The 26,520-nt window shown below is 29.1% G+C and overlaps 1 protein-coding gene across 1 annotated transcript in view; it reads right to left on the bottom strand.

Moving 5' to 3' along the window:
* Positions 1-11,741: 11,741 nt before the first annotated feature.
* The window catches only part of LOC100198022 (gelsolin-like protein 2), a 29,890-nt gene continuing 15,111 nt past the window's right edge, over positions 11,742-26,520 (bottom strand). Inside the window, exons 2-8 of the mRNA XM_065792258.1 lie at positions 25,393-25,482; positions 25,010-25,099; positions 18,158-18,323; positions 16,266-16,456; positions 12,274-12,441; positions 12,011-12,176; positions 11,742-11,921 (exon numbers count right to left, since the gene is read on the bottom strand). Of these exons, the coding sequence (XP_065648330.1) occupies positions 11,785-11,921; positions 12,011-12,176; positions 12,274-12,441; positions 16,266-16,456; positions 18,158-18,323; positions 25,010-25,099; positions 25,393-25,482 (1,008 nt within the window). The 3' untranslated portion in view covers positions 11,742-11,784. The remainder of the gene's footprint in view (positions 11,922-12,010; positions 12,177-12,273; positions 12,442-16,265; positions 16,457-18,157; positions 18,324-25,009; positions 25,100-25,392; positions 25,483-26,520) is intronic.

The raw sequence follows: 26,520 nt of genomic DNA on the forward strand, positions 1-26,520 counted from the left end.
CGGATTTCTTTAAAACCTCTGATTAAATGTAAATAAATTTGTATGTTCTATTTACATTAAGTTATTTAATCTGTAGCATAAGCAAATAATAACTTACCGAATAAGTACAATTTATTCGATTTTGCATTTTTGCTTAAGTATGCTTCTGCGCAGTTATTTCGCTTTAGATGAACTTGATTAATTAATAAATGCAAGTTTTCTTCAGTTAAAAAACACAGAGAATCAAATTCAAGGGACAACTTCTTGTTAATCTCCTCGAGAGTAACTATATTGCTTCTCTCTAAAGCAATTCGTGCATTATCAAAAATATTAGACATCTTAATTAAGAAATTCAAAAAAAGCAAAATCCCTAACCTAATCGGAGAAATTTAATTTCCAGACTTCTTATGTCTAAATTATAAGCTAATCAACCTAGTTTTAATTTAGCAACCATATTTTCTTTATTTCCAGACTTTTTAAGCCTCAGATTAGACAAAATTTTGTTTCGCCTTATGCGTGAAAAAGCCATTCCGCCTAATCATAGTTTCTAACAGTACGCTCAATTCCGCGGTTTGCAACCTTGTTGTTTGCCAACTTTGTGCAACCGTAAAGAATAAAAAATTCTAAAGTTTCAACAATGTAAAGTAAGGTACACTCTAATTATAATACTGTAATTCTCCTTAGGCGGCCGCCTAATCCGCCGTACTGTAGATCCGTCACTGCACTCTGCAATTGTTCTGTGAAAGGTAGAGCCTAATTCTTTTCTTTATTAGTTTTCATTCTAGTTATTATTTTATCATATTGTATTTTAAAAAACACAAAAGCAAAAGTAAACAACCCAAAAAAAAGGTTATGACGTTTTCAGTTGCAAATTTTCGATATAGGGATTTCTTGATAAACTGTGCAACAACTTTATTGACTAAGTATATAATGAAAACACAATTACACAAGTAAACATTAGGAAAGGTTGTATAATGATTTAAACAATAACAAAAGATAAAGTATTCTACAACGAGTAAATGATAAAAGACAACAAAAATGATACCTTTTTTACTAAAATACTTTTAAAGCGTCAACATGTTTATTCTATTATGAATAACACCAAAAATTATGATACTCATGTACTTACAGAATCTTAAAAGTTGATGAAGCCATAAACCCTCATCTAAACAAGAAGGAAACATGAGAAATGTTTGCGAAACGATTTAAACAATAATCAAAAGACTAAGTATTATACAATATATAAATAATAAAAGGATAACATACCAACTGTACTCAATGTAGATAAAGTTAAAGATAAAAAAAAAAATACATAGTTTTAGTCAACAAATCTATACACAGTTGTTTAAAAAAATAACTGTTTTCAAACTTACCAACCATGGCAGATTGTGACAAAGCTAAAGGTAAAAAAACTAGCCAAAGGGTAATTCCGCATCAAATCACCCAAAATTTAGAAAATTTTGAACCATGGGTCTACAAATTTTTTAAAAACGTCTTTGGCTGTTGCATCTTAAAAAGAAAAGTTAACATATAAAATTTTAGCTAAAAATGTTGAGAGGTTGACAAGATACTGCAATTTTAATACTGACCTGGTTTCCTAAAATGACCCGGTTTTCATAACACTCTGAAAAAACATTTTTCTTAAAATAATAAGAAATAAAAATGGCAAAAACATGAAAATAAACATATATAATGTTTTTTTTGATGCTGAATTCAATAAATGTACTTAAAATGCTAAAATATAAAAGAAACATGCTTAAAAATTAACAAAACAACTAGTTTCTATAAAACAACTTTGGGGCACAATATCTCAAAACACCCCCATCAAAAAAATTTTTTTTTGCTGTTAATATTTTCAGCTGTTTATAATCTTACTAGGCACAAAAAATCTAACTGGAAAAATAAGCTATTTTAAAAAACTTTCAAATAGAATTCTGTAAAATATTATATTTAGTTAAAAGACTCCTTAAAAAAAAAAGATGTTATTGGAACTTTAAGCAACGAAGAAAAAATAGCTATATCATTACGCTGTAGCATTGAACTATCAAACTTAACAACATTATGTGAAAAACATGCTACAAGTTATTTGAAAATGTATCCTATATGGCAGAAAGCATGCTGTGATCCATTCAAAAAACATACAAAGAAAATTACAAGTAAGTAAAAATGGAATTTAAGTATTTTAATATATATATTTTTTTAATTTGTGTTTTCCAAAACATAAACAATGTTTTAAACAATTGTGCAGATAAGCAATATACAACTATACATACAATTATACTATATACAAAATACATAAAGCTATATGCAATTATATATACAATTCAATTACTTTTAGAAAATCTTAGAGTAGTTACGATAAATGAGTCAAGACATGATGAGAAGTAGCTTAAATATTGCTCCTGGGAAAAAACTTTGCAAACCCTGTAAGCAAAAGATTGCAAAAAAAGCAGATCTTAAAGAAGAGAAGCAAAGTCAAGGTGAACAAGATGAAGATTTTCTAATATCATCATTCAAAAAAAAAAGACAGGAGATCAATGAAGAACTTAAAAATTTTAATATATCTCCTCTAAAATCTCATTCAAAGTCATCAAAACATATACTCTCAGAAGGAAAGCGAAAAGTTGCGCGCATCAAAGAAATGGTAAGTAACCTTACTAGAAAAACTGAAAGTTAATTCAATGTTCCCTCAAAACTGTGTTATGAACCAAATGACATTAAAAAGAAGGATGAAAACTTTGATGAAATTACGAGCTTGATAAAAGAAAAAATTCTATGTTCTGACAAAAGAACAATTGTTCAACTTCTAACACTGGCACCCCCAAGTTGGTCAATATTGGAAGTACAAAATAACTTTGCAGTTACAGAATACCAAGCAAAATAGGCTAGACAACTTTTTAATAAAAAATGATTGTTGGCTATCTCACCTTTGTATAAAGGGAAAGTCTTTTAAATTACACAAAAAGAAATAGAAGATTCTGTTAAACTTTTTTATGATTCAAGTGATTTATGTAGAACTATGCCTGGAAAAAAAGATTATGTTAGCATTCAAAAGAACGTCCAAAAACAAAAAAAACTGCTTTTGTGTAATTTAAAGGAACTATATTCATTATACAAAGAAAACAATCCAGAAATACAAATAAGTTACTCAAAATTTGCTTCACTTAGACCAAAGTGGTGCATTTTGCCAGGTGCAAGTGGTACACATTCTGTTTGTGTTTGTTCTTATCACCAAAATGCCATATTGCTAGTAGATGCTTTAAATATTGGACTAAAGTATAAGGACTTACTTTCAAAAACCGTTTGCTCAGTAGAAAACAAAGAATGCGTGCTTGCACAGTGTGATGATTGTCCTGGTAAAGAACCCCTCACCAAATATTTGTATGAGATTTTTGGAGAATACGAAGATGATTTTGAGATACACTACAAGCAATGGCAAACTACTGACCGTGCAACACTATTAAGTTTAACAGCTGATGTTACAACGTTTGTTGAACTAATAGCATCTTGTTTTGAAAAGCTACAAGCTCATTCTTTTATTGCTCACTCTCAATCACATTACCTTAACCAACTGAAACAATATATGGATCAGTCAAACATTATCATTATTGGCGACTTTGCTGAAAATTATGCTTTTGTTGTCCAAGATGAAATACAGAGCTTTCATTGGAACAACCAACAATGTTCTTTACATCCATTAGTCATATACTATAAAGATGATAAAGGTGAATTGAAACATATTTCTTACTGTTTTATATCAGATGACGTTATACATGATGTAACTTATGTGTAAAAAATATTCCAACTAATCATACAAATATTAAAAATAAAATTTTCCAATCTGTCTAAATTACATTTATTCACTGATGGTTGCGCAGGACAGTACAAAAATTGTAAAAGCTTTTACAATCTATGTCAACTAGAGAGCGAATTTTGCCTTAAAATTGAATGGAACGTTTTTGCCACGTCCCACAGAAAGTAACCATGCGATGGGATAGGTGGTACTGTAAAAAGATTAACAGCACAAGAAAGTTTAAAACGACCGTACAGAAACCAAATTCTCACATCAGAAGCTATGTATGAGTTTTGTATTGATAAAATCAAAGTTGTTAACTTCATTTACATAAAGGGATTGGACTTACAATTGCAACGTGAAGAGCAAAAAGAAAGGTACACTGGTGTAACAACTCTACCTGGTACTCGTAGCTTTCATCAATTTATACATCTTGGAGATAACAAAGTTGGGGCAAAGAGGTGTAGTACAGACACTAATTATACAATAATCCACAATCTTAAAAAGAAACAAGACATATCTCAACTTGATACTGTCACTTTAGGTTGTTATGTCGCTGTAGTCTGTGATGATAAGTGGTGGATCGGCATTGTAACTAAAACCAACTTAGAAGAAATTGATGCTTAAGTTAAGTTTCTTCATCCAAATGGTCCATCAATCTGTTTTAACTGGCCTGAAAGAGACGACTACTGTTTTATTCCAAACACCAACATATTGAAAAAACTATCTGTTCCACAAGCTTGCTCTAGTTCTGGTAGAAACTATGTGTTTGAAAATGCTGAAACAGAGGAAGTAAAAGTAAAATGGGAGCAATATTGTAAACTATTACAAACACAGTCAAAATAACTTTCATCTTTGATACCTTTACAAATCTTGTATATTTAGGTAACTTTTTAAATTACGATTAACTTTATTTTATTTACAAATATTTTTTGGGAACTTCTTGAAAAAGTAATACATCTTTGAAATTAAAGTTCCGTATGTTTTAGTTGTTTTTCCAGTTAGATTTTTTGTGCCTAGTAAAATTATAAACAGCTGAAAATATTAACAGCAAAAAAAAAATTTTTTTGATGGGGGTGTTTTGAGATATTGGGCTCCAAAGTTGGTTTATAGAAACTAGTTGTTTTGTTAATTTTTATGCATGTTCTTTTTATATTTGAGCATTTTAAGTACATTTATTGAATTCAGCATCAAAAAAACATTATATATGTTCATTTTCATGTTTTTGCCATTTTTATTTCTTATTATTTTAAGGAAAATGTTTTTTCAGAGTGTTATGAAAACCGGGTCATTTGGGAAACCAGGTCAGTATTAAAATTGCAATATCTTGTCAACCGCTAAACTTTTTTAGCTGAAATTTTGCATGCAATACTTTTTTATAATTAGGAATAATGTGTCAAAATATAACACAAAAGGAAGACACATGGTTCAATGAACTGGGTGATTTGATGTGGAATTGCCCCAAAATAACTTTAATTTTGGCATTAATTCTATACAGAGCTGAAAAATTTTTTTTTTAAACTTACCAACTGTGGCAGATATTGATGAAACTAAATAAGAAAAAAAGGTGTAATCAAAAAAAATAAAAAAAGGGACTAAACTTATACTATAGCTTTTAAGAATAGGAGTAGAAACAGTTAATAAAGAAATAGTTTTTAACTCACCAACTGCATCAGATGACAATGAAGATAAAGTTAAAAAAGGTGTAACTTAAAGAAAAAATGTTTTTTGGCAACATATCCAACAAATAATACAATTTTGTGGTGAACAAAGAAAAGTAATGGTGTAAATAGCAAATAAAATAATGGCGTAAATACCAAAAATAAGGTGTTATTTAAAAAAAAAGTCTTGAATGGGTTTAATCTAGTCAATGATTTTTAAAAGTTTAACAAAAAAGTAATAAAAAAGTAAGTAACACAAAAAATAACTTCTTTTCAAAAATATACTATGTGTTAGGGCATGGAAACCAGTAATGAGAAACCGGTTTTTACCGGTAATTTTATTCCCAACCGGTTTTTTCTCAATCTATTACCACGGTTTTAAAAATGATATTTTGTTAATTAAATAATTTGGTATTTTGCTTTCATTTTAATTTGGCAACTCCTAAAAGACGCAACACAGTGAGAGAAAGCAGTTCTTTGATGAAAAAGCAATAAACACGAAGATGACCTTCGTTGCAGGAAACAATAATTCCGAGGTATGGAAGCACTTCTTACACAGCAAGAATCTGCAGCTGGCGAAGTGCAAAACTTGTAGCAAAGAAATCAAGTGCAAAGGTGGATCTATCGGTGGTATGAGATCTAATCTCAAATTAATGCATCATATCGAGGCCGATGCTATGAAACAAGTATCAGCTAAAGTTGAACAAAAAGTTGGAAAAATTGATCACTTCTTCGTGACTCAAAAAGATTCCTTGGCGGTTGTCCTGTCCGAGTTAGTCGCCATTGATGGACTATCAATTCAAGTACTGGCAAAAAGTCAACGTTTAAGAGCGGCATTGGGAGCTCAAGAATACCACTTGCCAAAAGATGCAAAATCGATCAAAACAATTATTATGAAACACTGTCTTGAGGTTAAAGACGTTTATAAAAAACAGTTTGAAGAAATGAAGAAAGACAAAATTTGTTTTAGCATTACTCTTGATGAATACACATCATCTCGTAACAGAAGGTTTATTAATATCAATGTTCATGTCAAGAATCGGCATTGGAATTTGGGAATGGTAAGAATTTTTGGCTCAATGCCAGCGGATAAAGCTGTGACCATTGTTAGAAAAAAGCTAAAAGAATTTGGAATTTGTCTGGACTCTGATATTGTGGCAGCTACAACTGATGGAGCTGCTGTAATAAAAAAATTCAGAAAAAGCTATTTTACCAACCCATCAATTGTGCTTGGCACATGACATCCACTTAGCAGTCTGTGATGTTTTATACAAACAACTCCGGTCCAAGAAGTCATTCCTGATATCGATGAAGAAGAAGATTTTGCACTTGATGATATTTTCATCTCTGATGACAGCGATTACAAAGATGAAGAAGGTGTTGGATTACAGGTAAGTATTATATATAATTATTCAAAAGTATAAGGCATCTAAATAAGATTATTTTTATTAAAAAAATCATCTTAATTACTGACACTTTTAGGTAGTAATTGAAGATGATCAACCTCCTGAAGTCCGTCAAGATCTGAGACACATTATTTCAAAAGTATAATATTGTGTACGCCTGTTTCGCAAGTCCCCTGTCAAAAACGATGATATTCTTCAAAAGCACATTTTGGCTGAGTTTATCACTTATACTTGACTCAAACATTAGGTGGAACAGTTTGGTGGACATGATGTCTCGATTTGTTAAGATCGAGACTCATGTCCTATCAATATGTCCTTGATCGAAATTTCTAGTGAAATAAGCTTCTCCGATGAAGAATTTAACACACTTGAAGAATAATTTGGCAGCAGTATTTGTAAGGGCAATCAATTTTGATTGCAGTCCTAGAACCAGTAAAAGTGGGAACAGAAGCATTATGTAGACGAGATGCAAAATTGATTTCAAGTGATCAGATTCTGAATTTTATTTGCCTTAAATTGAGCATGCAGAATTCAACTTTCAGCTAAGAATAAAGGAAAGAAGAAATCCTGATATAATAAATCTATGGATTTATTTAAACAATTCAGAGGCCTTGGACAAGCAAGGGCAAAGTACGGATGTCTTTGACACTCCACAAATGAAACGAAATGCCCTTACAAATACTGCTGCCAAATTATTCTGTCGTCTGTTTGAGGAGAGCTACGAAGATGAAGATAAATCGGAAGAAGAATATCAAGAAATACCCAATATTGATGAAGGACATTCTTCCTTGGCAGAACAATTGGAACAGTCTATCAAGGATGCTCTGAAGTGTCCCTCTAGTTCAAATAGGATGAAAGTGGGCACCAGTTCCAAATCACTGTTGAAGGAAATGGCCGTTTTTGAGCTGACAAAAACTCGCACAAATAACTTAGAAATGCTGTATAATGCATTGGTGGGTATACCAGTAACTAGTGTTGAAGCTAAACGTTCTTTCTCAGCCAGTGGTCTTTTTGTTACAAAACTCAGATCAAGCTTGAATGACAATACTCTTGATGCCTTATGCATTTTACGAGCTTATTTTCTGTTGAAAAAAGCTCAGCAATCAGCAGTAATTTCTGTATTGAATGCCTAACAACTGTGTTAAATGTTATATCAGTCAATCTATAGAATTTGAGTTTATTTAAACTGTTTAAGCTCTTTTTTTGTGATATTTAACTGTAATATCTGAAAGTGGATGTATTGTTTTGAACTTAATATGAGATTGACTTTATGTGATATAAATCTGTGTTAGTTATAAGTCGGTTTGCTGCATTTCAAGCCTTTTTTTAATCTTTTGAAAGAACTTAAAGTTACCGGTTTTACCGGTAATAAAAATGGCAAAAACCGGGGTTTTACCGTGACCGGTAATTATGAAAAACGGTAATAATTCCATGCCCTACTATGTGTGTATATGTGTCTAAAGAAAAACTCCTCAAAAATACGTTTGCTTTACACTACCTAAAAAAAGTCAAAAAAACGAATCACAGAATTTTAGCACAAAATTAGGTTCAGTAAATCGCTATTTCCGCATACCTACCACCAGAACTAACAGGATAACTGCAATGTTCTTTTTCACGATTAAATCAATCAAAAAGTAGAAAAACTGATCTCAAATAGTCACTATATAATTTTATACTTATAGATTTAATGCATGTAACATTGAACCAGGTAAATATTTTATTTTGCAACTCTGTAGCATTCTTTATGCTTTTTCAGGAAGTCCGCTGCTCCCTTCTTTTTATTGGTCACAAGATCTGTAAACAATATCTTCATTATACTTCTCATCGTAAAAAATCTTCTTTGATGACCAATAAAAACATCTTGTTTGATGACCAATTAAAACATCTTGTTTGATGACCAATTAAAACATCTTGTTTAATGACCAATTAAACATCTTGTTTGATGACCATTTAGCTATAATATTAGGTATTTTAAGTGAGACTGCATTGAAAATACATTCGCTATTGAATAACAATAATCAATAGCCTAACTTGGCTTTAGTTTATTTTTTAGCTTTAAATAAGGTAAATACATTTGCATTTTGTTTCGCAATTCCTGGAAAGTACCACATAAGACTCTTTTTCTATCTGTTTTAATCATTTACGTTTTTAATCATGATGAATTAGGAACTAATGAGGCAGCGACAGTACTGTTTGGTTAATTTTTTTTAATAACAAAGTTACCATCTTTACTTTTTTCCTTACATCGAATTAATTAGGCCTCTGAAATGAATTTGGCTAATACATCGTATAAGTTTTTGAGTATATAAGTCGTCGTCGTAACCGTTTTAAGTAAAATATCGCTACGCTAAAAATACTACGTTATGTAATGTTTCATATAGCTTTGTATTTTTTATATCGCTCTGTATTTTTATTGTATATAAATAGTTTTAATTTTGAAGTAAAAGTTCATTGGATGCGGCATTACAGCATTTTTAAATAAATATGTCAAAGTTATTCCAAGTTTATAATCTGTTACTTATTTCTCATTCTAATATCATAATAAACCATGAAGAGTTGTTATTACTTTACGATGTTCAGTATTGAACATACGATAGACAGTATCGAAGGCTTTAGATACTGTCGACCATGAAATCCTTGTCAAAAAATTTCGAACCAATGAAAAAATATATTTTATTTAGATTAATATTACTGGTATTTCCCATTTAAAAAACTTTCTTTAATGTCCGTTACCAACTCAGAGATTTAAATACGGATGCATGTAAAATAGAAAGAAACAAACACTTTTTTCAATTTTTTTTTGGCATTTTCTTGGTGTTGAATACTGTAGTAATTGATATTTTTCCTTAGCTAACATTATTAGCGTTATTAATTTATAACACTTTTTCGTAAGTTTGTACACGCAAAAGACAAGTTTTCTTTATTTCTGTAATTTTCGGCTTTACTCAATTTATTTCAAATAATATTAATAAATCAATTTTTTTTTGACTTTATTAATAAGAATTAACTGTTTTTTGGTCTATTTTTTTGTTAATTTTCCATAACCATGAGCGAGACTAGGTTTTTTCAAACCGAGACGAGACCGAGACGAGAAGTTAGTACTTCTCGTGAGACCGAGAACGAGACGAGAAATTTAACAACTTTTGAAAACAAATTTATTAAAATCCAAGTAAAAAAAAACAGTGTTAATTGTTGGAATAGACTCAGCCGACCACGTTTCTGTAGCTTCTTTAATAAGCTGAAAATTGCACTCTTTAGATGTAGGACAGAAGCCATACAATCCAGTTCACTATTTTATCTTCTGTCAACAGATTGGCGTAACTGTCTAAAATTGATTCCTTGAGAGTCTGATTCTGATTCAAGCAACTCAGCTGCAACTGTTGACTGGTAAGTTAAAGAAGCCAAGCCTTTGTATGTTTGCAACGCATCATCCATTCCAGCAGTCATTCCAAATGAATTTCGAACTGCACATTGCAAAATATGATTGTTGCACAAGTATTGGTTAAGGCGCTTTGACAATTTGACTGCAAGTTTCATGTTTCTTGCCTGGTCGTTCACGCAGTACATTGGCAAATCAGCAGGCAAATTTAGTTCTTCTAAGAAAGAATCCAGCTTTCCTTCAACTATGATACCTGTGTGTCTGCCTGGGAACTGTTGGACATGGGGTGTCCAGTGATGTAGTCTCCAATTTTCGTCAATAGTTTTTTCTTAGGAGGAGGAAGAAGAGAGTAGTCAGTTTTTTCAGAATACTCAACGTAATTTTGGCTGTGTTTTTTTTCGAGGTGACGATGAAGTCCGCTTGTGTTTCCATCTTTTGTTTTCAAAGACTTTTTGCACGCCTTGCATTCAGCACCGTCACTTGTTTTTTGAAAATATCTCCAGATTTTGTTTTTTCTTGGTGACATTTTTGATCGTTGAAATGAGGCAAGAATATTTCTTTTCAATATGAACAATATTTGTCAAGTTGAATTCCACTGGTAAACTAATGAAATTAAGTCGAAAGTGCACCATTTTATACAAAAAGTTTTTGTATTTAAAATCTAATTAAAAATATTTAAAATCTAATTAAAAATATTTAAAATCTAATTAAAATTTTTTAATTAGATTTAAAAAAAAAACCTAATTAAAAAATCTAATTAAAATCACGGAGTCAAAATATCAATTAATTAAAAAAACAAATTATTAAGCATTTTGTAAATTATAATAATTTTTAATTTGGAAAATAATATAATATTTAAGTCTCGTTCTACTTCTCGCGAGAATTTTCTATTTCTCGTTTCTCACGAGAAGTCCCATTTTTCACGAGAAACGAGAACGAGACGAGATCTCGCTCATGGTTAATTTTCCAATTATAGATTTCAAATTAAAATTTAATTCGATAGCAATAAGATACTATAATTTTTTTTTTACATAGTTTTCTTTTGGTTTGTTTTTTATTTATCCAGAAAAAAAAAAAAAATCCAAATAAGTTACGTTTTATTAAATTTCCGTAATTAGGATTCATCCGTTATTAACCATTTCTACAGTAACTACCCAATAAAAATGAAAAAAAAATTAAAGATTATTAATAAATCAAGTACTACTTTATAATAAGCAAAATTATTCTTGCTAGAAATATATATATACAAATATATATATATATTTTCTAGAGGAAATATAACTTTACAAATGATAACAAGACTATAACGCAATACAGTGAAAAAAAAACGAGTATAAAAATAGTGACAAACTTACTGTTCTGTTTTGTTTTTTTACTGAAAACTAAAAATTTAGCCAAAAACTGTAAAAAACATAGTCAAACGTTTTTTAAACTAAACAAATAAAAAAAAAAATTTTAATTTGGTTTTAAAAACCTAATTTATGCAAACATTAAATCCTAAAAAAGCACGCATGAGTTACGACTTCACAGATGATACCTAAAAATAAATATATAATAATAGTAATTTTATTTGAAAATATGTTCGAATTCCTCCGACTTTTGTCCTTCACTAAGACAAGTAACTGGTACAAAAGGATTTGACTGATCTTTTAAAAACTCGTGAACATACGACATAGCATTTTGTCTCTCTTCAATAGAAGCACCTAAAGCATAAAGTTATATTTTACTATAGCTTTCTTTTGATACCAAACAGTATCAAGAGAAAATATAAAATAATAAAGCTAAGGTATACCTGCTCCAATCCACACAAAGCAAGCATTTTTAGCGCTGCAAATAAATACATCATTGCTGTCAAGTGTATTTCTGTCCAATGCATTTGAGATGAGCTTCATTTCAAGTCTGCCAGAAGCATCAGAAACTCGGTACATACCAATTTCATTTTCATTATTGCTTTCTTTCTAAACAAAATCAATTATTTTAGAAAAAATGTCGAGACAAATATTTTTTAGTATCTAATATTAAAATTTTTTAAAGTAAATACATAGATCAAACAACCTCTTTGCTTTTTCCAGATGGTAACAGTTTAAATATAGGATGACTTGGGCTAATGTTTTTCTCATCTAATATATCAAGACGTGGTTTTCCCATTCTTTCAGCTTTAAGTTGCTGAACATACTGAGTTGCTCTAAACTTCTCATCTTTATTTGCTGTTTCACCATTAAACTGCAATAAAAAAAAATCAAATCAAATGTTAAAATTTTATTTATTGTTAATCAAATGTAAAACTAGAAGTTTTTTATTAAAATTGTGTTGAATTACTATTTAAAAAAAAAAAAACTCAGATGCAAATAAGAGTACACCAATTTTGGTAGAACTTCCCTCAAAGGAGGAAAAAATAGAAGTATTGAAAAAATGCAAAAACCTAAGAAATTCTAAATTCACAGGAATATTCGTTGGTCCAAACTTGATTCTTAGTGAGAGAGCACTAACTAAAGTCTTAATAGAGAAAAAATAAATAAGCTAAATGGTTAAAAAAAAAAAAAAAGTTGTTGATTTTAGATTTGGAATATAAGAAATAACAAAGTTGTTAAGACCAAGCAGATAACCATGCAAACATGAAAACCAAAGTTGCCTCTATTATTGGAGGTAGGTCAAGTATATACTGCTACATCCAATTCGAATATCAATTTGTTCACCATATCTATATCAAGTAAGCTGAATTTTATGTACACCAACGCTTGCTCTTTGGACAACAAAATGTATGAGTTTGAAGCTTGCATAAAGTCTGAAAAAATAGACATTTGGTTTTTAGAAACTTCTATAGCTGCAATAGATAACAACCAAATATTTAGAAAAAATAGAAAAAAGTAAAGGAGATGGAGTGACTATTTATATCAGAATTAATATAATCGCGTATGAAATAGAAGAATTCTTACTAAGTGATACAAATATTGAACACATATGGCGCTGTTTAAAAATTGATGAAGTTAAAATTTTAATTGGACCATATATAGACCACCTAATTCTGATGTAATCATAAATTGTAAAATTAATCAAAATATTTATAATGCTAATGAAATGGTCTTGAATGGAAAATACATTTTATTAGCTTTTTCTAATATTAAATATTAAAACAGGGCAAGTTGGTTAGAAAGGCATGATTATTCCGCAAAAGAGTTAATAAAAAATATTAATGAATGCTTTCTTCACCAGCTTATTAACAAACAACATTTTATCTGAGCTCTGAAAACGAAACAAACTTCTGGATTTACTTATAACAAATGACAAAACTAAAACTTTAGATATAAAGTTAGATATATGAAACTTCATTTAGACAAAGCAAAGCAAGGTCATCTTATAATATTAGGGTATTACTATATTAACAAATTTGTTAGAGTTTTTAATATTAGAAAATATAACTATTCATGAGGAGATTATAATTCCTTGAGTTATAAAGTGGAGTAGCTTGTTTTTAAAATGTGAAATTACCAAATGTTTTAAAGTTATCTCGAGAAAGCACAATGATGACTGTTTAAAATTTATAAGGAAAAAAAAAAGTAGTAGGGCATATTCATGACAATGGTTTAATAGCAAAGTCAAACGATTGGTGAAAGAAAAAAATTTTAAATGGCAAAAATATATAACCAAAGGCAAAAAAATTGAGAAATTCCATGATTATAAAAATTTACAAAAACTTACATCAAAAGAAATTAAAAGAGTGGTGATAGAGTTTGAAAAAAAATAGCATTAAATTACAAAAATAATTCAAGATCTTTCTATTCTTATGTAAACAACAAATATAAGCCACAAGATTCTGTAAAAGTATTAAAAAATAACTAGAACAAATTAACCTCAAATCGAAAAGAGATGTGCAGAATATTAAACAATATTCTGTAAATCGCTTGTTGAGGATGATAGCTCAGAAAATTATAGTTAGAATGAAAGGACAAACAATAAATAAATTTCCGTATAGCATATTCTCCTTAAAAAACATTCTGAAAAATTGGAGCTGGAAACTAGCAAACTGTGTCTTTAACATTAATTTTATGCAAGTTAATGGAAAGCCTAATTAAAGATGTTTTACTTAAATAGCAACAAACTAATTAATCTGAACCAGCATGGATTTGTTCCTTCAAAAATTTGTACAACTAACTTATTGGAAACTTTTGCTTTGATTTTGCCAAAGCATTTGATAAGGTTTCCAATAAAAAATTATTTATAAATTAGACAAATATGGGATAGATAATCAATTGATAAAATAGATTTGTGCTTTTCTGACCAATAGAAAACAAAGAGTCACATTAGGAGATTCTACATCAAATTGGATACAGGCACCTCAAGGCTCAGTGATGGGACCCATACTGTTTTTTTTATACATTAATGATATATTGGACAATATTACATGCCCTGCAAACTGTTTGCAGATGACACAAAGATATTAGCTGCTGTTTCTAATGAAACAGACCATTTAACTTTGCAACATGACTTCAATGAAGAAAAATGTAATGCAATGGATTTTGGTCAAAATAACCAGAAATATAGCTACAAACTAAATAGACATAAAATAGAAACAACTGAAAAGAAAAAAAGACTTGGGTGAATTGTTCATAAAAGACCTTAAATGGAAGGAATATATTGCAACTGTAACTTATAAAGCAAACCATTTTTTAGAATTAACAAAGAAAACCTTTAAAAGTAATAACAGAATTGTAATAAGACAAATGTATTTATTTTTAGTGAGCTCTCACTTGAAATATGCAATGCCTGTATGGTGTCTGTACTTAAAAAGTGACATTAAAACTGTAGTAAGAATACAAAGAAGAGTGACAAAAATTATAAATGAGTTAAGAAATTGCAGCAATGAAGACCGACTGAAAAGATTAGGAACTATGTCTTTAAAACACGAAGAGCAAGGGGTGGCAAATAAAATGATTCTATCAATATAAAATCTACAAGAGATTTGAAACTATCAGTTGCACAAACCCTTTAAACACCAATCGAATGCATTTAAGAAGTCAGCACTCCATCACTAAGCAGATCATAAAATTGTGTTTCTCAAGATACACTTTTTTACCAACAGAATTGTAAACAATTGGAATAAAGTAAGTTCCCAAACAGTAAATCAATTTAAAATAAATTTAAAAACAAGATAGACAATAGTTATTTGAGAAATTGAATTGTTATTTGAGAAAAATGATTATTTTAGAAACAATCGAATTCGAAAGCTATTTTATTGCAACTTAATACTGCATTCCTTTTTTTTTATAAAACCATTGCTATAACTGTGTAATATTATTATTATAATATATTGTTATAAATTGAAGAGTTGATTTCTGGTAATCTTATTAAAAACTTAGTTGTAAAATTTATGTTTTATGTGCTGCATCTTCACCCTTTGGTATAAACATGAAAGTTTTCTTATCATAAACAACTAATGGTTTTTGACAAAGGTTGCAATTGAACACGTACACTGATTGGTAATACCTCGATGTGCTTTTTTAACTTGCATTTTAAATAACTGCTCTTTAAGAACATGTTTTATTGCATTTCTATGTTTAAAAGTTGCATTCTTTTACCCAGTGTTAGTTTTTTTTGCTATGTTTTTATTTACTTATTTTTTTTAACAGTAACTGAAAAATTAGAATTTCACAAACAGTTGAATATACTTTTGAAATATCCTCTCCTTAAACTATATTTTTGCCACCTTTTTGCTGACTAAATAAAAATAAAAATTTTATACAGCATCCACATCTTTTTAGTTATTTTTGTTTAATATATATTTAATTTTATTAATTATCATTCATATTTCCAAGTGAATTGTTATATAACTTTGTAATATTGCAAAATGTTAGACTATATTTTTTTAAATGTCTAGACTATATTTTTTTAAACTAATCTTTATTTATAAGATTGCTTATTAGTATTTAACAATAATTATTAGAACATTTTATTGTGAATCAAAATCTAGTTATGTAATACAAAAAAATATTATGTTTTCAAATGATAAACTATGAAAAAATATCTAATTTCTTTTAGTTTAAACTTACCTGATATATGCGAAGACCAGTGTCAATAAGGAAAACATCTTCACTGTTGAGATTACCTCTTTTGCATGGAATCTCAGTAACACTAATTTTCTTACGCTCGCCAACAATATGAAAAAGACGTGTTTTGTAACTTTCTGGAGTAACACGTTTGAATCCACTATCACATCCTCCTTTCATTATTGTGAAGAAGTCTAAATTAAAATAGTTCAAAGTTAAACTTTATACTTTTATAGACAAAACAATCAACTTGTTTCTCATAGAGCCACACTTTTTTTGAGTTAAAACATAAAAATTTTGGAGATTTGAGGAGATTTTTAAGGACTTTTTAGGAGATTTTACCAGGAAACTTAAAAAAACTAGGATTATTTAGGAGAATTTAAAAGTTTTTTAAATGAAATTTAAGTATTATTCAATAGTTTTAATAAAAAATTTGAAAGTTTGAAAGAAAATTTAAAGTTCAAAAAACAAGTTTAAATTAGAAGATTTTTGAAATTCAAGTATACTTTAGGAGAATTTAGGTCTTTTAAGGAAATTTTTCAAGTATTAGGATACTTTAAGATTTATTAGGAGGCGTGGCCGCCCTGTCTCAGTGCAGAAGGCATACTCTGTTTTTGAAGTTTAAGGGTTAAGACAATACTAAAAGAAAACCAAAAAAAATTAAAAAAAAACAAAAAACAGTAGCCTGCTTAAGTGTAGTGGCCTTGAAGCGGAAAAATTGTAATTGAAAGTTTTGAAATAGCCTTATCCTTTTTTACTTATTTAAATTTATTTAATGACTATGGTTCAACACTTTTGTGATTTGAACATGTTTCCATAATATAATTTGTCTGCTTAAAAATTATAGAAAATTTAAAAAATGATAAAATTGAATTTAAAAAAAAAAATTTTATTTACTAATAAACGAATGTTGTAGTATTTTTAGCACAAACATGGTTGTGCTAAAAACATACCCATTTGTTTATTAGTAAAAATGCACCCATTTATTTTTTTAGTAATTAAAGTTTACTTTTAGTAAATTTATTTGCAAATAAAGTTATTAAGACAAAGAAATAAACAAGGTGGAGGTGGAGTTTCCAGCAATATTAAAGTTAAAAGGCTAGTGTGGCAATGAAAACTAAATCAGACAACTGTTACTTCAACAATGATACTTAAATATTTATTTATACTATCTACTCAACTTAATTCAAAACCTGTGTGCTTACTATGCAATGAATGCTTGTCGGTTTTGAAGGAATACAATATTAGGCACCATTTTGCATCAAAACATGAGAAAATCAAAAAATTATTGGTGAACTCTCATGATAGTGATAGCTATATTAATACTCGCAATGTTTAGTTTAACACTTGTCGATCAAGTTTTTCACTCATGAATGCCATCAAGACAAACACTTGGAGTTCGTTGTGCAAACGAGAGGTTGCAAGATAGCATGAGAATTTCTATGACTGATCAGCCTTTATTAAAGTAAAATTGAAAAATACTTTTCATTGATTTGATTCTAAATTTTACATTATACTTTTTTTAATGGAACTGCATTAAACTTTATTTTTCTAGTTATTTTGCAACAACAAGCAATAAGAGCTTTTGTTTAATTAATTTAAGATCGTATATTTTTTATTAAATATGCTTTCATAGTGGTTTAAAATGAGCTCTATTTGATATTAAATGTTCAAAATGTGTTGGTGGATAGGGCTCTGCCCCAGATTCTGCAGGGGTAGCTTACGAAGATCACCCAGACTTCCTAATCATAGGTCCGAATTGTCCACGACTCTAGCCCTCACCAACCATTTTTTATTGCTTTTTGGCTCCAACCAAATATAGTTGAATAGCTCTTCACTAGTAGTTAAAAATAAATGGTTAAATAAAAGTTAAAAAAACAATTTTTGAGACTTACTAAAGTATGATTTAAATAATACAGATTCATGACCCTGAACTTCACGATGTTGCACAGGTTTATCATCAAGATAGGTATCAAGCTCAACAGTTTTATATGCTGCTGTTGCATATTCATCCTGTGTAGAATACTTGCCAATCCAAAAATGAACATCATACAAAAGTTCCTTAAATATAAAAATTAACAATAAACTAAAATCATTTGTTGTTTATCTCTCATAAATTTTCTAAAAGCTTGACTCTATGTCTTTGTCTTATGAATTAAACAAAAACAGCTTGCTATTGTAATGGTAAATAAATATTAAAAACTAAGTTAGTTAAGTACCAATTACTAAAAGGTTTAACTCAAAATAAATATAGAAATCATGTAATAAATGTGTGTGTAAATATATATATATATATATATATATATATATATATATATATATATATACGGGTGATTATTGTATAAGTAAAAAATTTTGTTTCTTTCATGACCTTTCCCCTCAAAGTTGTTCCTTTTATAATAAAAACATCTACAAAAAGTTTGAACACGAGTTTTTAATATTTGGAGGTAGCTCATGGCGCTCTATAAGTAACAGGCCATGACACGCAAATTCAGAAAATAATGTGGGGGCTTGAATATATTATGAAAAGGACTCGGATGATATAAAAAAAAACTTGCTTGCTTCGTTTACTTCTTTACTTTGTCAGTTATAAAAATGGTGAAAAAATGCTGTGTCTATAGATGCTCGACAAATTACTTATCACAGAAAAAAAATTCAAACGATTCAAAAACGTCAGTTTATAGATTTCCAAGAGACGAAGAAGAGAGGACACGTTGGATAAGATGTATTCTTAATGCAAACTTAAAAGTGTCAAGCAATACTGTAGTCTGTGAACTGCATTGGCCCATAAACTTTGAAAAAATTTAAGTAAAAGGAAGAGAATGACCAAAGAACCCACCATCAATTTGGCCTAATGTCCCTCTCAGTCAAATACCAACATCTATACCCTCTATAAGATCAACTAAACGTGCATCATCCTCAAGCCGAAATAATTTTAACGAAATTGATTTATTTTTAGCAAAAGATAATTTTGATTTTGACGTTTTTTGTGATACATTGCTAAATAAAAAAAACGTAATTTTTCTGTAGAAATTATAGCCTTTATTTCAGATAGCAAACTTTATGTACAAACTACACACTTTAATTATGCAACACTAAAATTTCTCATTATATTTGATAGTTCTTTAAAATTTGAAGCCTATATCAATGGTGTGAAAAAAAAGTCCATACTGTATCTAATGTTGTTAATACGTGGTCTAAATTTGAAGCAGTATTACGATATCTAAACCTTTTGACACCAAATAATAAAGATATAGTTATGAATGAGCAAGTTAATTCAATGAACACAAGTAAGTACAGTCTTAGTGTAATTATCAGAGCATTTGAGTATTTTGCCACCTCTTGTACACTTTATAAAAAACTACGTGATGATTTTAAACTACCTTCTATTCGAACAATAACATGTATTACCTCAAGAGTATCAAAGTCTGATGATAATTTATTTTAAAAACAAGTTTTTGATAATTTAAGTGATAGTCAAAGAACTTGTATTAATCTTCCTGACGAGGTTTATGTTAAAAAAATGCTATTATACCACGGAGGTGCTGTTTTTGGAAAAGCATTAGATGACCCAGATTCTCTTGCTAAAACTGTTTTAGGTGTCATGATAACTTGTATGTTTAGTGAACCTAAATTTTTAGTAAAAATGTTACCTGTAAGCAAATTAAATTCTCAATTTCTATATGATCAAATTCAGTCGACTGTAGAAGCAGTAAAAGATTCAAATGGCGAAGCAAAAGCTATTATCTGTGACAGAAATTGAACTAATCAAGCGTTTTTTAAAAGGTTTGACACATTTCCTGTAAGAACTTGGTTAACCACCAGTGTAACTTTTTTGTTGATTGATTTTATCTACTTGATCAAAAACATCCGAAACAACTGGCTCACAGAAAAAATTGAGGAACTTGTTTTTTATGAAAATGGTGATGGGAAAAAAGCTTGTTGGAAGCATTTAATAAAACTTTATGAAGCTGAATCAAATTGTCTAATGAAACTTTCTGATTTGAATGAAGTTTCTATTCGACCAAGTCATATTGAAAAACAATCTGTTTCTACTTGTCTAAAGGTGTTCTCTGACAAAACATACAATGCTCTACCTTAATCACACCGAAACCATCAATATCTTAAACATAAGCCAAACTGCTGATTTTATTAAACTTGTAGTCACTTGGTGGAAAATTTTAGATGTAAAAAGTGTTGATGTGGATGGTAGATTTAATGATAATCGACAAGCTGTCATCAGAGATCCGAATGATAATAGATTAAAGTTTTTTTTGATTTTGGAGAAATGGCATTACGCATGACAAGTAATTCGGGAAAACCCATAAAACAGTTAACCATAACATTTTTTAAGTGTTCAACAAATAATTGAAAAGTTCAATATTTCTAAAGCTTCACTTTTGTTGACATATAACATTAACGAGTCAGCTTCTTATGCAGAACATTCTTGTCAATTTTGTGGATTTTTTCTTGATGAGTCTTCAGCTGAGGTATTTGACAACTTACCAACACTTGAAAAAAGTATAACTGTTCAATCAAAGATGTCTCTTATTTACATTGCTGGATATGTATCTCGAAATGATGATTTGCCTAACGAAGAGGAACTTTTGACTAAAACAATGTTTTATTTTGAAAAGTTTGTTCAACATCTTAAATCAATTGATAGAGGTGGGTTGAAAATTCCTTTTGATAATACTGTCCAATGGGTTTTCTTCTCATTTTTACTCTTTATCTCTATTAAGGACAAAGTTTGTTGGACATCCCTGTGCAATATTTTCATGCTAATATCAGAGCATTACTCTTTTGATATGGAGCGACATCATGGTAATATACTGTCAAATATTTTTATTAAAAACTATTGCAAACTTTTAACAGCAAAATCAAACAAAGAAACATATCTTAAAATTTTAAAGTTGTCATGTTAGGTTAACAGTCATTGACATTTTTATTGTTATTTATTTTTTGTTATTTAATTGATTCTTTAAAGTTTCTGCTTTATAATTTTAAAAGTATTCCTTATTCAAATAAGGCATTCTAATCTATTCTTATTTTAAGATGTAGTTTCCCAGTATTTTTACTGTAGTATTTTACAAAATAAAAACAATAGTATGCTATTTAGTTATCTTTTTTTACCTGATTTTAAACTTGTTTTTATTTCATTGTTTTGGCAATTTTATGAATTAAAGCAATATAATTTTTTATGAAAATTTTGAAAAAGATATATAAATTGTTTTTAAAAAGTTATATAAATCTTTACTCTATCTATTGTATTACATAACAAGAGATATTAAATAAAAGTTTTTTTGAAAACAAATTATATTCGTCATATTTATTTTTTTAAATATCGGCCCCCACATTACTTTCTGAATTTTGCGTGTTACGGCCTGTTACTTATAGAGCGTCATGAGGTAACTCAATCATATTGAAAAAGTATACACATAAGTCACGAGTCATAAATATAAGACTTTTAACAATAACATCAAACTTTTTTTCAAGTGTTAACTGTTTATATGTTTAAACCATCAACCTTTGTTACAATTGACACATTTTCATGTCACAAAATTATACAAAAAGTCACAAAACAAAGAGAGCAGCAGATGTTTGAGTAGGTGATGGTCAATGTCCACCTACAGTCTGCTTTTGACTGTGAGGAAAAGCTCGACGGTGTTCTTTGACGACTTGTAGTAAAAACTATATTTGGTTCCCGTCTCGAGTGAGCAGGCCACTATAATCTTGAACAAGAGTCATGCCATTCTGCGTGATCATTGACGACCTAAGCACAAATTAACATTTTTTGAAAACTGTTATCTCTATTATTAGTTCAGAATTCAAAAAATAATTTAGTTTGACTGACTGGATAGATAAAGCAACAAAGCACTCAAAAACTTAATCTGATTAGAATACTATTCAAAAACTTAATCTTATTAGTTAATTAAAATTAATGTTACCTTCAAAGCTTGGACAAGCTGTAGTGATGCAATGAAGTCATCGTGCTTTTCTCACAATTCTGGGTTGAATTGGAGAAAACTGCTTGGCATTCGCAACTTTTCTATGAGCATGACAGATCTTTTAGAAATAAAGTCTTCTAACTTCATGTCCTTGAAAGTCCTTAAACTAATGGCTACTTGTTTCAACAGCTCCTCTACTCCCTCTGCTTCTTGCATCGCCTTCACCATCAGCTGCTTTATTGATATGCTGACCCGATTATCAAACAATGCCAAACCAATCAGATCCTCTGACAAATACTACTGGTACAATGTAATTCCCTAAATTCCTATTTCCTATCCTAATACTTTGGAGGATTTTACCAGAATTTATTGCACTTTGTGAGTTTAATTCGAATTTGGCTGTTTTGTCATCGGGTCAAAATGTTGATGGCTATGACCATTTCTTTCTCATTGATTTGTATCTAGTCTGAGACCCAACTTTGTGCTTAGTTTATTCTTGCTCTCTTTGGAGTGGTTTAAACCGTGTTATGATCTCACTAAAACTCAGACTACTTCAGACTCACCTTATCATCAAACTCCTTACTACTACTTTAAAACTGTCTAGGGTTCATTTTGTGATTTTCTTCATGAAGATTTTTGAGCTTATGTTTTTGCCTGTCCGCTGATTGTGCCTCCAACTAAATCATTTGGATTCAGGCAAACAAAGAAGTTTTATTTTTTCTTATCAGCTATAAGTCAAGCCACAAAAAAAACACTCTTTGTGCAGCTGCTGTTTCTAATTATAATTATTTCATCTTTTATTCTTTTTTTTTTTTTTTTTGTCTTTTATCTTTTTCACGAGAACAACTTTCTTGATAAAAAACGTCTTGTCATAATTTCAAGACGTCATTGTAAAAAGATGCTTTCTGACACTTAACTCCATTTTTCTCAGATTATCAAACCTAATATTCATTATTTGAATCTAATAACCATACTCTTCTGCATCCCAGGAAAATAGATTAATCGATTGTTAGAAATTAGAAATTCAAGTTAGCATTTTCTGACTTACATTCTTTTGTAGCTTGGGGTCCAAACATTATTGGTAAACATCTGTATTGTGATTTTAAAATACTCATCAGTACATTCTGATCTCTATAACTATCGTTTTATCATTAGCATGGTATTTAATTCTAACAAATTACTCTCTGATAATTAATTAGTTTCTACCCTCTCATTCTACTGCTGACATTTTAACCAACAAAAAATTCTTTTAAATGGAGGTAATGACATAAGTTCCTTTAGATGGAGGTAATGACATAGGTTCCATTAAATGGAGGTAACAACATAAGGTCGTTTAGATGGAGGTAACAACAGTTCCTTTAAATAGAGGTGTGATATAGGTTCCTTTAGATGGAGGTAATGACATAAGTTTCTTTAAATGGAGGTAGTGGTGTAGTGGTATCTACCTCTCTTTTACTCTAGTGGTAAAGCGAGCGCTTTACCACTAGAGTAAAAGAGAGGTAGATACCACTAGAGTAAAGAATATGGTAGTGGTAAACCGCTGGCTACATAAGCAAGAGGTTCCAAGTTCGATCCCCACCACGTTCTTGGCAGTACTGCACTCAACTTGTTTCTCCATGCAGCAGACTTGTTCATCAAGGTTCATGTTTCGAAGTTATAGAGTTGAGAGAGGGTTATAACCACTATTAAGTAGCCTCTTCATCTGTAGTGACCTTCTCGGCCTTAAGGAGGTGAATAACATAAAAAAAAGGTAATGACATAAGTTCCTTTAGATGGAGGTAATGATATAAGTTCCTTTAGATGGATGTAATGACACCCTAATGTACACAATACACTTTGTTTGTGAATTCTTTACATTCTTTTTGTAAAAAACACATTCAATTATTGATTATAAATTGGGCAAACTGCAAACATTTTAATTTTAGAAATGACTGAAGAAGAAGTGTTGTGATCAACAATATTTTACACTTGTTTAAAATTTTTAGTTTTAAACAGGTTTTTAACATAAAAATGAATAAAAATCACATTCCTTTGTAAGATACATAATTTATCTAATTTTTTTAAAGTGAATTTTTTTTTTTGATTTTTTTGATAAATCTGTCATAAAAATAATTCAAAAATAGAAAAATATCAAGATTAATTGTTGAGATCCTAGTGTTTCTTACCAAAATTGTTGAGTCTAGAGTATTTCATAATTGATCAAAAATTTGCTTATATCATAGAGAGCTAATGATTATAAAACATAGAACCTATTATTATATTATTGTTATATTAATATCTATTAACTACTTCGAAAACCTTATCCTGCTTAAAGAAATGTTGTGCAGCCTAATTTTTACCTAGAAGTAGTAAAAAGTGGTCTCATACACAGTTATAAAAACATACAACTTTTTAAACTGTTTCATATTTATTACTTTGATAATATGATTCATAAAAAATATTTAAGTTCAACAAAAGTATTAGTTAATACAAATTCGGATGAAGTTGTTACTTATCAATTGTAACTAAAAAGTTTAGTTGGATAGGATGTTAAATAAAATGTTTACAGCTATCATACAACATGTTGTAGGCTACAAATTAGAACTTAGAAACTGCCAACTTGTCACATAAATAGTATTTTGATATGCAGTTATATTTAATGGTTTAACATAATTATTTTTTGTTTGTCTTTAACCATTTGTAGCTGCTTCTATGTCAAGCTTTTAGTTTAAAATAAACAAGTATTGTAAGAAAAGAACAACAATATAACAGTATAAAGAAAAAAAGAAAATAAAAAATTTAAAAAATAATTAAATTAACCTCATTATCTTTTTCTTTGAAAGTATTAAGAATGACATATGAATCACCGGAAAAAAACTTTCCGTAATCTTCTTTAGGCCATTTTTCAACCTAATAAGAATATCAATAAGGACTAGTAAGGAGTTTATATCATATTTATTATTTTTTATAGTAAGTTATATATGCAGATAAAAGAAAAATGTTAGGCAACTAACAGGCAATAATACACAAAATTTATGAGGAGGAGGAGTTCTAATATCCAATTTCAATCTATTTAAATTATTGTCATAACCTATATTTCAATTTTAATTGAGAGATATTAAAAAATACAAACAAACAAAAAACACAAATTAAAAAAGATATTTTTATGTAATTAAAAAAAGTCAATATAGAAACAGTTTTACTTTAAATTTGTTGATCCTAAAAATCTCAGTACCAGGTTTGGTCCCAACATTTTTCCATGCTGGTTCAGTCAAAGCAGACTCTTTTTTAACCTATTGAAAAAAAAAATTTTTCTAAGTATTATTATGATATAATATTATGTAAGTTTCTTTCAAAAAAAAATCATAATTTTATAAGTTTTAAATTATTAATTAAAAATAAAAACTTCAGTAAAGCGACTAAATTCCAGTTAGTGACCAAATATATATATATTAAAAATGACTACTTTAGATTTTAAATGTCGTGTAAGCATCCACTTTGAAAGTATTAAACATTAAATAGTATCAAAGTTATTTATATTTTAAACTATTAATATACTACATTAAAAGACCATTTTAGATATACAGCACTAAGTTATTTTTATAGATTGTAAAACTAGACAGTAGAAGGATCCAGGGAAAATCCAGCCATGACTAAACCTTAAATACACCTGATGGCTGAAATTAGGTTCATAAGTGGCCAAGAGTAAATGATACTTGTAAGATGTTTATACAATTAGATTTAAATGTTTAAATATAAATACTTTAGTTTAGATGTATGACTTAAAAACTAATCAAATTAAAATATATGAATTTGTTTTAATATAATTACAATATTTACATGAATGACTTAAAAATAAATAAAAGTTAAATACTCAAGACAAATAGTTTAAAAAACTATTTTTTCAAATGTAGATTATGGCATTTAAATGAAATTATATTAGGATTAAATCTTGAAACAAAGATTGTAATGATTGATATTAAAAAGATTTGTATTTTCGTCTATGATCAGAAAAACTTGAGATCTGTAAAAAAGTGTAATAAGAAACAATATCGACTAACTCAAGTTAAATATGTGAAATTGAAAGAGGAAATCTTATTTGAGGCTATAAACAGTGTTAATAGTTTACCTAAAATGTCTGGTAAACTGCGGCTAAATTTTTAAAGTACTTTGAGCAACTTAAAGAGGTCATTTAAGCCTGATGTAATGAAGAAAAAGAACAGGATAATAAAGAAGCAGCTAAACTGAAAGGCACACAAAATTATTGCAATCTAAGGTACAAAATATTTACATATGAGAGCGGTAATCGTTTACATAACTGTTTGTGTGAA

The sequence above is a fragment of the Hydra vulgaris genome, chromosome 03 (assembly GCF_038396675.1).
Source record: "Hydra vulgaris chromosome 03, alternate assembly HydraT2T_AEP".
Lineage (NCBI taxonomy): Eukaryota > Metazoa > Cnidaria > Hydrozoa > Anthoathecata > Hydridae > Hydra > Hydra vulgaris.